Source organism: Phocoena sinus, chromosome 1 (genome assembly GCF_008692025.1).
Source record: "Phocoena sinus isolate mPhoSin1 chromosome 1, mPhoSin1.pri, whole genome shotgun sequence".
Lineage (NCBI taxonomy): Eukaryota > Metazoa > Chordata > Mammalia > Artiodactyla > Phocoenidae > Phocoena > Phocoena sinus.
Genome location: NC_045763.1, coordinates 61,248,783 through 61,261,263, shown reverse-complemented (window position 1 = coordinate 61,261,263; position 12,481 = coordinate 61,248,783). Strand labels below are relative to the sequence as shown.

Sequence of the window (12,481 nt, the reverse complement as noted above, 5' to 3'; positions counted from 1 at the left end):
TTTTCCAGTTAGTGTTTTCATTTTATTTATTAAAACTTGAGGACTGGGATTGGGACTTATTGATATTTATGAGCAAGGATGAGTATATATATAGTAAGGTACTTAAATTGTGTGATGAATGAACAAAGATTGATATAACAGAGAAATTAGCAGCAAAGGAATCTGACATCTGTTTGGAGAAGAAATCCCAAAAGCAAAATGGAAACATTTTACGGGAGGTAGGGGGAAGAGGAGTAAGATACCTTGTGTTTAGAAAGCATGGCATCCTCTGACCCTCACTTTGCCACATAAGCAGGATCATTTTGTGGTCACATTATTTTTGCTTAAAATTTGTCAGTGAAATTTCTGAAGGAGCTGAAACCACCTTAAAATAATTTTTCTGATGTTTCTACACTAATTTAATTTATTTTTGCTTTTGTTTTAGGAAACACTCCTTTACATCTTGCTGTGATGTTAGGAAATAAAGGTTAGTAAATATTTTCTTTTTTTGTTTAACTTCACTCATGTATAGTCAGTTTAAATATTTTAAGATGAGTTTTACGTTTTGAGTTTTAAAAAATTCACTTGATTATTTGATGTGCTAATTGAGTTTAGGATTCAGTATATTAAAAAACACAAATACTTTCTCATTTTTCATAGCACTTTTTTCAAAGAGTTAGTGGAAGTCTTGTACTAATCTTTATGCCTTTTGAAGCTTTTTTTTTCTTGTTTGGTTATTTTATCAAGGAAGTAGAATTTCAGAAGACTCTTGTTTCCAAATATTGTTTTATTAATTATTGTAATATTTTTAATATTCATAGAGTTTTATAAGATTCTTTAATATGGACTATTTTATATATCTAAACTCATAAGTCTAGATTTTTTATGGTAGATGATAATAAAAAGTTAGTACTTATTTATTCTCCAAAAAGAAAAAAGGAAAGCAACAACTCATAGGTGATTTAAAAGATCTACTTTTTAAGGCTATTCCTAGATGCAATAAGTCTTAGTTATCTGGATTCCCAGTAACCCTGGAAAGTGAGGATTCCAGATAGCTGATTGGCAACCTTTTGAGTGCTAGATTTTTAAATTTTGGATGTGTTTGATAAAAATCTTTGGAAAACATATACTCTTGAATTTTTAAACAGGCTAATTAATTTTTGTTAACACTTTTCTGATGATCTAGCTGTATCATTATGAACATCTATTATTGTTATGTAGTGTAATGTGGCTGTTGCTGTAAACATTTGATCTGAATGTATGATGATCTAAAGGATGTTACTAGAACTTGCTTTGTTGAAAAAAAATTCTTTTGTTGGTTTGGTTTTAAGTTCTTGTGCTTAGGTGAAGCATATGATTTGTAGGAAATTTAATACTACATAAATTGGGGGCTCAAATCTTTATTTCTTTATTTAGTTATGTTATTTTTTTCTCCTTCTTACAAGGAAGAGACTCAGTCAAGTAACCTTTTTTTTTTTTTTTGCGGTACGCGGGCCTCTCACCGCTGGCGGCCTCTCCCGCTGCGGAGCACAGGCTCCGGACACGCAGGCCCAGCGGCCACGGCTCACGGGCCCAGCCGCTCCTCGGCACGCGGAACCACCCCCCCACCCCCCACCCCGCCCCGGACCGGGGCACAAACCCGCGCCCCCTGCAGCGGCAAGCAGACTCCCAACCACTGCGTCACCAGGGAAGCCCAGTCAAGTAACTTTTAAGTAAAGAGAGATTCATTAAGGTGCTACATATTATAGAAATTCAAGCTATGGGGACTAGCTATGTCTCAGGAAGACTAGTAACCAAGACAGTCCGGGAGATCAGCCATCCTTTCTCCCTTCCTCCTCCCCCTGTCCTTCCTCCCTTCCTTCCTCTCTCTCTCCCTCCTTCCCTCCTCCCCCCGCCCCCACCCCCACCCCTGCAACCTTCCTCCATTCCTTCCCTTCGGATTTGTATATCCATCTATTTGTCCAACTATCAATCATCTATCATCTGTCTGTCTCTTATGGTGCATCTGCTGTTCTTTCTTTATATTCTCCCTTTTCTTCTTAATATTCTCCCTTTTCTTGATTGACTTTTCTGTTTAGTGAAATTGACCATGACCCAAAATAACTGTTCTAGGTTCCTAAACCTTCAAGGCTTTCTGATTTCAGTGTTCTCCACCAAGTAGTTCAGTTTCTTAGGTTCCTGAATTTCTGAACAAAAAGTTTGATTGGTCTAGTTCATGTCGAGCCAAGTCACAGTGATGAGTGACTGGCAATCTCATGAATTGACTTTGGGATATATATTTACTCCTGTGAAGTTAGCTTTAGCTTGGCTGGCTTTGGGTGAGAGTTGGGAGTAGAAGAGGAAATCAGGAATACAGAGGAAGAATGTTTATCAGGAATATTGGCGGGGCAGACAATGATAGTCATCTTTAGTATAGCTACCTCGGTGAAAAGATATCAGATATAGTTAGCTAAATTTGAGCAGTTAAAACTTATGCTTTCTTTCAAAGAACATTCGATCAGAACTTTAGAAAATAACTGGAATGTATTCATTTACAATATGCTAGATGCTTTTTTTAGTGCTTTATGTATGTTTACTCATTTAACACAACAACCATGTGAGGAAGATGCTATTATTATCCCTATTTTACAGATGAAAAAGTTAGCTCTGAGAAGTTAAGCAACTTTCCCAGGGTAAAGTAGCAGAGTTTTGACTTGAACTTGGAGTATCTTGTTCCAGAGCCTGGATTCCTGATTATTATGGTGAATTGCCTTTCTCTCTTTTCACTGTGAACCATTCAAAAAGGAAATGGTCTAAATCAAAGTTAGCTAACATGCATCGTGCTTCCCTCCTGTTTTCGTGGAAGATATACTTAATTTGATGCCAAGTCTGATTGCTATTCTAAATTTAGCACTTTAGTAGTAAATATGGATTTGCCAGGATTCAAATATGAAATTAAACATATCTACCATCCTAGGTCTAAGTGTTCTGATTTTCAGTAGCGGTATTGTTAGGTTTCATCATAGGATTGTATCAGCCTATCCAAAATGTGTTTCACAGAATTAGTTTCATTGGATATTGATAAGTTTTTAGAGGAAAATAGTGTTTCCAGGTCAAATTGATTCTGAAAATAGTGAGTTAATAAGTTTTAAGCAGTTTTGTTTATTGTGGACCTTCTTAGAACTTTTGATATGCTAATATTCATTGTGACCTTCTGAATTGGAGCCTTCTGTTGGATATAGAGTCATTGTTCCCATAGTTATTTGGTATTTTCACAAGTATCTTGAGAAACTAAAGTTCTGTGGAACATATTTTGGGAAACACTTGGTTAGATGATTCAGGATCTGCAAATAATGTCAGTATTTGCTCTTCCTGAGTCTTTTTCATGTAGAGTAGGTGCAGCGATTAATATACTGATCAATTTATAATTTTCCATTTACATTTTTCCAGTTGAATACTCTTTTTTGCTTTTTTCTTTTTGACCTTTTAATATTTTTGATATTTGATTGCATAGGAGTGAGATTAAAATATGTAGTGGAAGATAAAACATCTACCTTATACTTAATTCTGTAAAGCAATTTTACATTATACCATTGTTCAGTCTGTGCCACTTTTATCTTCTCCTTTAGAGATATACTATGCCTTTAGTGACTTCACTGTTGAAGGGCACTTTCTGTTTGTATACTTGTTTGTAAACACAGTAAAAATTCCCAAGGTATTCAAATATTTGTTGACTGAATTAAAGAGAGATACCCTATGACTTATACACCTTTATTTACTTCTCTCACTCATCTTAACCTACTGAATAACCTTATTTTTCACCATTGATGTCTGATTTTTTCTGAATTTCTGAGTCTATTGACCATGTTTACCATGTTGGCTGGCAAGTTTTGCAACTATGGATTTGAATTGAAATGGAGAAAAACATACTTAAAAGATTTCAGGAATCTTGAGGTGAACTAGAAAACTAACCTTTAATTCTTACTCTTTTGGTTAGACATCAGAAAAAATTCTTCAAACCAGTTGCTGCAACTTTTAATTTATTCTCAGTTTTTTTTGGAGCTGCAGTTTTCCATTTTTTTTTTCTGAAATAAGTCTAGAATTAGTATGATTTTTCACTTTCATAAGGGTCTCTCTGAATATTCTGTTTTGTTCCCAGTTGTCCTATTTATCCCATTCACTCTCTTTATATTTTGTCACCTGTATAGCTCTGGTATATTTATATGTGATTTCTGTTTATCATAATTGCATTTTGTTTAGACTCCTCAAGTCATAACTTCTTTGTGGCACATTTGTGCATTTTTAAGCCTTACTACCTGGTTGTTAACTACCTTTTTTTCTTATTATTCATTGTTACAGTTGCTGAGAGAAGGCATTTGATTGTTCCAGTTTTCTTGTTTTTTTTTTTTAATGTATGAGACTAGGTCAGAGATCATGGCATATCTATGATTTTCTGGCTTTTCATTAGTTGCTCATTTCTACATCAGTTGAGTTGCAATGTAAGCAAAAGGCCTGTGGCAGGGTCTGTGGCGTATGAGAAAACAGTTGACATCTTTAACGTATATATAAATCATACCAGTTCTATACCTTAGTTTATGCAATTGGTATATTGCTTTAGATACTGTTGTGCATCTTCCTTTTTAATATTTTTAAACTAATATTTTTTCTTTAATAATTTTTAGGTTATTAATACATGCTTGATGAAACAATTGAAATAATACAGTATAAAGATGTATATAAAAAGCATCATCTCTCCTACATTTTTTCTGATGTAATTAACATTAATAGCCTAGTGGGCATCCTTGCACACCTTCCTCCTTGTAATACAGGGGCTTAGTTTGTTTTTACTGAAGTTGAATCACTGCATCTAGTACTTTGCCATGTTTTTCCTTTCACTCAAAAGTTTATCATGAAATACAAAGTCTGTAGATATCTATCCATGTTCACGTTCCCCAACTTCTTTATTTATGCACACAAACACATATTTACATAAAACCCCCTGGTAGGTTTCTTTAGGAGAGTGTCCATTTTATTTATTTATGTATTTATTTATTTTTGATTCTTTTCTTTGGGGGGGAATATAATTGCCTTACAGTGTTGTGTTAGTTTCTGCTGTACAACAAAGTGAATCAGCTATACGTATACATATATCCGCATATCTCCTCCCTCTTGAGCCTCCCTCCCACCCCATACCCCCCCAACCCCCACCGCCCCACCCCTCTAGGTCATCACAGAGCACTGAGCTGAGCTCCCTGTGCTGTACAGCAGCTTCCTACTAGCTATCTGTTTTACACATGGTAGTGTACATATGCCAATGCTACTCTCTCAATTCGTTCCACCCTCCCTTTCTCCCTCTGTGTGTCCACAAGTCTGTTCTCTACTTCTGCACCTCTTTTCCTGTTCTGCAGATAGGTTCATCAGTACCATTTTTCTAGATTCCATATATATGCGCTAATATACGATATTTGTTTTTCTCTTTCTGACTTACTTCACTCTGTATGACAGACTCTAGGTTTATCCACATCACTACATATGACCCAGTTCCATTCCTTTTTATGGCTGAGTAATATTCCATTGTATATATGTGCCACATCATCTTTATCCATTCATCTGTCTATGGACATTTAGGTTGCTGCCATGTCCTGGCTATTGTAGATAGTGCTGCAGTGAACATTGGGGTGCATGTGTCTTTTTGAATTATGGTTTTCTCAGGGTATATGCCCAGTAGTGGGTTTGCTGGGTCATATGGTAGTTCTATTTTTAGTTTTTTAAGGAACCTCCATACAGTTCTCCATAGTGGCTGTATCAATTTACATTCCCACCAACAGTGCAAAAGGGTTCACTTTTCTCCACACCCTCTCCAGCATTTATGGTTTGTAGATTTTTTGATGATGGCCATTCTGACCGGTGTGAGGTGATACCTCATTGTGGTTTTTTTTGCATTTCTCTAATAATTACTGATGTTAATTTTTTCATGTGTTTGTTGGCCATCTGTATGTCTTCTTTGGAGAAATGTCTATTTAGGTCTTCTAGAGGGTCCATTTTATTTATATATTAAAAAGAAATTCTTTTTAGCTGGTCTCTCTATCATCTTCTCTCCTTATTAAGCCCCTTCTCCCATTAAACATGGTAATCCGTGTTAACAGCCTGCTAGGTATTCTTCCATACTGTTCTCCATGCTTATTATTATATACAAATATGTGTGTATGTATCTAAACATACATTCATATGTGTAGTTTTTATTTATTCCTTTATAAAAACATGTGATCATAATATACTTCTCCATTGAGCAGATATATTATTTAGCAGTGCAATGTAGACATTTCTTTCAGTCTATTGGGATGACTTAAATTCATTCTTGTTTTTAATATTTGTCTTTTTTATTCATTTTTTTTCTTTCAATGCTTTATTATGAATAATTTCAGATATACAGAGAAACTGAAGGATTATCACTATAAGCATTCAAATACTCTCTACCTAGCTTCAATAACTGTTCACATTTTATCATTTGCTGTATTTTTCTCTTTATCTTAGTGTTTTATATATATATATATAACTATTTTTGCTGTAACATTTGAAAACTAGATGTAAGCATCATGACATTTTACCACCAAATACTTCAGCATGCATCTGTAAGAATAAGGACATTGTCTATCATGACCACAATATCATTATCACACCTAAGAAAGATAATATTGTTATAATATTTGATATCCAATCCATATTTAAATTTCTCCAGTTGTTCGAAAAATGTCTTTTATAGGTGTTTTATATTGAATCAAGATCTGATTGGGATTCACTCATTACATTTGGTTGTTTGTTTCAGATAATCTAGAAAAGTTTGCCCACCTTTTTTCCCCCTTCCTTTGTACCTGACTTTTTGAAGTGTCTTCCCCAGTTAATTTGTAGAATGTCTCCCATCTCAGTTTTGCCTGATTATTTTCTCATAATGTTATTTAACTTGTTCCTTATACTCTGTTTTTTCTATGAATCAAAAATTAAGTATCGTTGCTTTATTAGATTCAGGTTAAACATTTCTGGAAAGAATACTGCAGAGGCATATGAACTTTATATTGTATCACATTAGGAAACATAATTTTAAGTTATCCCACTATTACTGCCACTAAGTTTTTTGGGTTTTTTTTGCGGTATGCGGGCCTCTCACTGTTGTGGCCTCTCCCGTTGCAGAGCGCAGGCTCAGCGGCCATGGCTCACGGGCCCAGCCGCTCCGTGGCATGTGGGATCCTCCCGGACTGGGACACGAACCCGTGTCCCCTGCATTGGCAGGCGGACTCTCAACCACTGTGCCACCAGGGAAGCCCTGCCACTAAGTTTGGATCACTTGTTTGAGATGATGATCTTCAGCTATCTCTACTGTAAAGGAACACTTTTCATTTTATTAAGTAATCTTGGGATGATACTTTAAGTAAATATCCTATTTCCCAACACATAGCCTTTTACCTAGTGACTTTAGCATTCATTGAGGTCCTTTGCCTATATCAGTTATTACATTGTCGTTATTGCTGATTTTCTAGTTTTATCATTTCTTCTACATTTATTAGCAGTCATTCTTCTATAAAGGAGAGCTCATTGTCCTCTCATTTTTTGGTGTCATTATGGGCCTATCAATTTTTTTTTGTTTAATGTGTTGTAACTAGTCATTATTCTTTTTGATGCTCAGTTTCTCAAATTTGGCCAGTGGCTGACCATTCAGGTGGCTCCTTTGTCCTTTTGACTCTATTCTTTAAAAATGCCTGCCTGTTATTAGTCCAGGGGTATAGAAGCATCATACTTTAGTCAGTCATTCTTCCATGATGGATATTCATATTTGCATTATAAATAATCCTAAAATAAACATTCATGTACATATATTCTTATATATTACTAGCAGACTTTCTTAAACACCTTTGTGAAATTTCTGTATTTATTTTACTTTATTCTGATATAATTTCCTGCTAATGTAGATATTCCTTCTATTACTAGGAATAGTGCTAAAACAGTGCCATTCTTCCTCCACCTCAGCCCACTTGTATTACATTACAACTGTCATAACACCTTTATTTCCTTCAGAGCACTTATCATTATCTTTTTTTATTTATTAGTTTACTTAATTATATTTTAATATTGGAGCTCTCTGATAGCAAGATCTTATCTTTCTTCTCACTACTTATATCCAGGACCTAGTACTTAGAATTGGCATATAATAGGCACTTGGTAGATATTTGCTAAAAGACTGATTGAATGAATGAATCATTCATTTAGGGAATTTAGGTTGGATAGCCATCCTAAATTTCCCATGAGCCTTGGTTTCAAATGTTTTTCTGCCTGTTAATATGCTTTTTATTTTGAATTAAAAACAAATTTCCTCAATGTATACAAGTGTCTATACCTTAGACTTTTTTTTTTCTTTTGTAGGAAACTTTTATTCATGTTGTCATATATTATGTTCTTATTTTAAGACTCGGTTCAGATTACCAAGTATCCTGTGTTAAATGTTGGATATGCCCCAGCCACTGGAGTTGGGAACAGTAAATACTATATAAACAAAACAATTGAAACCACACAATCCATTGATGAAGTACTATGTACATTAATTTTCCCATGAATAACTGGAAACGTTGAGAGCAATGATTTATACCCACCACCCCTGAACTTATCAGCCAAGATCCAAGAGGCCAGAGATCCCTCGGTGCTTCCTAAAATATCCAGTGTTGGGAATTCCCTGGCAGTCCAGTGGTTAGGACTCCATGCTTCCACTGCAGGGGGCGTGGGTTCGATCCCTGATCCCTGGTCTGGGAACTAATATCCTGCATGCCTCAGGACACGGCCCCCCACCCCCCAAAAAAAGGAAGAGATAAAAGAAAAATCCAGTGGTTTGGGAACTGTGTCCTGAGCATAGATTTTTCTTACATGTAATTATTCTGTCACTTGTGGCACAGTCTTCAGTGTTCCCCTTAAGTTTCAGTGGGTGACTGTGCCTGGGCTGGATGGTGAGCTTAGTATACCTTAGACTTTGTTTGATTACTAGAAGGACTGTCTGGATTTGTCCTTGTAGTCATAAACAAGTTTTTGTCCCTTTTGGGTGTTTTTCTGAAATAAACGAATTGTAAAATTTGAAAAATAAGGATTTGTGGAAATGTTAGTGATTCTTTTTGAAAATACTTTTTATTCCCCTGAAATAAATAATGAGCTTTCCATTTGACCTTGCAGATGTACAAATCCTCTTTTAGGTCTTATTAGATAGTAGAAATTTTTAGGTAAATTACTCTTGAGATTCTTGGGCTGTCTTTTATAGTATGGAAACATTCTCAAAATACCCTTGGGAACAATTATTAGGGAATATAATAGTTTCTTTGCAGAGAGATCCAATTTATTTTTAGGTAATAGAATAGATACTTCTTGAATCTAAGGATCTGAAATAACCTGGTTTAGATACAGAGGAATTTTAAAAATTATTTAATTCTCTATAGTATAGTACTTATATCATAGATCTATTATATTAACTTGATTTCTTGAATTTTTAATTTAGAGATTCTGAAATTTGCATGATGTTTGACGTTATCACCATTTTATGTTTCAGAATGTGCCCATTTACTTTTGGCTCACAATGCTCCAGTAAAGGTGAAAAATGCTCAGGGATGGAGCCCGCTGGCAGAAGCCATCAGTTATGGAGATAGACAGATGAGTAAGCAATATAAATTACTATTGTTGATATGTATTCTAAAACTATGAAGTGATGCATTTGAGATATTTGTCATTCAGCCTAACTTTCCATACTATAAGAAGTTTGCAGTTACTTACAAACTTATATATGAATTATTCATGACTTTATATATATATAATTACCATATATATTATATATAAATATACCTAAGTAAAAACATATATAGACATACAACATTATATTCGTTTCAGTAGTACAACATATTATTTGTATGTATTGTGAAATGATCACCACAATAAATCTAAACATCTATCACCATACATAGTTACAGTACTTCTATTTTTCTTGTGATGAGAACTTTTAAGATATACTCTTTTACAACTTTCAAATATGCAGTACAGTGTTGTTAACTATAGTCAACATGCTGTACGTTGCATCCGCATGACTTATTTCTTTCATAACTAGAAGTTGGTACCTTTTGACTCCCTTTATCTGTCTGTTCCCTGCACCCCATCCCTGACCGTTGGTGGCTCCAGTTCTTATCTATACTGAGACCTAGCTGTCTTTTGTCTCTCCAGGACTTACTCATAGTTTATACAGATTTTCATTGTGGTATATTTATGTTAGGGTAGTTTTAGGAATTCTATCAGACTCTGTCTTATTTTTGTAGCACATCAAAAGTTAGTTTGGAGGGAAAGAGACAGCAGTCTTTGTTGGTTTGCAGTCTTACCAGGAACTGGCAGTCTTCTTCATTTGGGTTTCAACTTTATATTTCTTTTCCCAACTCGTTAAGTAGATTACCTTCTCTTATATGTTTTCAAAGTGGTCCATTATTTTCCTTTGCAGCACTCAGCACACTTCTAAATAACTGTTCAATGTCTTTTCCCTACACTGTATCCTGATGGTATAATCTTTGTGAGGACTCAAGTCATGAGTATGTTTTCTTATTCATCCTTTCATTTCTGGCTCCTAGAACAAAGAAAATTAAAACTGCAAAGAAAATTTGAGATTAATTGAGAATTAACATTTTTCTGAAAAGTATTATATTAAGATTTTTATTTACTATAACTCTCCTGAGATGTTCAAAACTTTAAAATATTTTTTCTTTTAAGAAAGTAATAACATTTGTTGTAGAAAATTAGGAAATTATTGAAGAACAAAAGGAAATAATTTCACCCAGAGAGTTATTATATTTTCTTCTAGTTTCTTTTTCTAGTCATGTTACTTTCCTATTTAAAACCCTTTAAAAATTCTTATTCTTAAGATGAAGACAAAAATCTCTAGCTTGGTTTATAAGATCTAGTATGATAATGTCAGTTTTTAATCTCCATCCTTATCTTGTTCTTTCCACATGGTTTCTGTATGTCAGCTCTGCTGGCTTTTCAGTTTCTTATATTCACACATCCTTCCCCTTCTGCCCCAGCTCCTTATAATTCTTCAGATCTCAGTTCAAGTACAAGGAAGCTTTCTCTGCCCGTATACTATGCCAGAATTCTACCTGTCACTTTCATTAGGCAGTAAGCTTCATTTAGAGTAGGGATTGTCTGTTTGTCTCTTAAGTACTTATCAGGTGCATTGGAAACGTAGTAGGAATGTGCAATTAGCTTTGACATTGAGGTCATCTTAGTTGGGGGAGAGAAACCAATGAATGTTCTGCAGTATTCTGAAGTATTCACAAAGTACTAGAGGAAAAAAGATGAGGGAGAAAGTAATTTCAGTTTTGGCAAGGTGTTTGGTTTATTTAAGCTGAGTCTCAAAGGATTTTAGGAGTTAATAATTAGGTGGGGAAGGACATTCTAGCCTATGACAGCAGAATATATATAAAGCATGGAAATGTAAAGAACAAGGCACGTTTTAGGGAACAATGTATATTTCAGTGTGGCTCCCTAAATGAGGCTACATGGCAACCATGGGTGAAGGGGTGAAGTGTAGTTTTGAGAGATGAAGTTTGATGGTAAAGGAGCCACACTGACTGAGATGTGCTTTTCAAGGTTTTAATCTCAACCTCCAGTCACTGTAAAACCTCAGAAGACTTTAAAGCAGGAATTGACATTATTAGATAAGCCTGAAAACTGTTTAATTGAGTAGGGAGGCAAGAGATTTTTAGGAAAATAATCTTTAGAACAAATATGGTAAACTTGACTTAAAGAAGAGACAGTGTGTTTAGAAAAGTAAGGGATAGATTAGAAGGATAAATGAAGGAATCTACAGTGGTTGATTATCTCTTGGATACTGGTAGTAATGGAAGGATTCAGAGTAATTCCAAAGCCTTTATCATGGATTAATGGCTATCTCATTAATTAATTGATATACAGAAAATAGGAAAAAGAACAGTATGGATTTTAATTGATTTGGTGTTAGGTTTGTTGAGTTTGAGTTTTCTGTAGTATATGCAGGTGGAACTGTACAAGTAAGAAGTAGGAGATAATTAGACTGGAGCACAGAAGGAAGTGGAAGGCAGAAGATACACATTTAAGTAATACTTGGAGCAGTAGGGCATAGCTCCAAAAACTTTAGACACAAAAAACTGAAAACTTTACAAGTACTCTATATGGGAGAAGAAGGAAAGAGAAAGTTAAGTTGTGTTTTTTTGGAGTTCTTCATTTGAGTCTTTGTATGAATTCTGCCTAATATCTTCCAAATCCTCTAAAGCTGATTTTATTTTCATTATCAATCACTGTTAATAAGATCCTTACAGTATGGGAGTACAAATATTGACCCTCCCCCCAAATATGATGGTAATTTTGTCTAATTGTGTTTTTTTATATAAATTTATTTATTTTATTTTATTTATTTTTGCCTGCTTTGGGTCTTAGTTGCTGCGGGCAGGCTTTTTCTAGTCGTGGTGACCAGGGGCGA

General features: G+C 34.8%; 1 protein-coding gene across 1 annotated transcript in view; it reads left to right on the top strand.

Moving 5' to 3' along the window:
• ANKRD13C (ankyrin repeat domain 13C) overlaps nt 1-12,481 on the top strand; it is an 80,608-nt gene that overhangs the window by 24,078 nt on the left and 44,049 nt on the right. The window contains exons 2-3 of the mRNA XM_032648343.1: nt 425-466; nt 9,539-9,643. Coding sequence (XP_032504234.1) covers nt 425-466; nt 9,539-9,643 — 147 coding nt within the window. The remainder of the gene's footprint in view (nt 1-424; nt 467-9,538; nt 9,644-12,481) is intronic.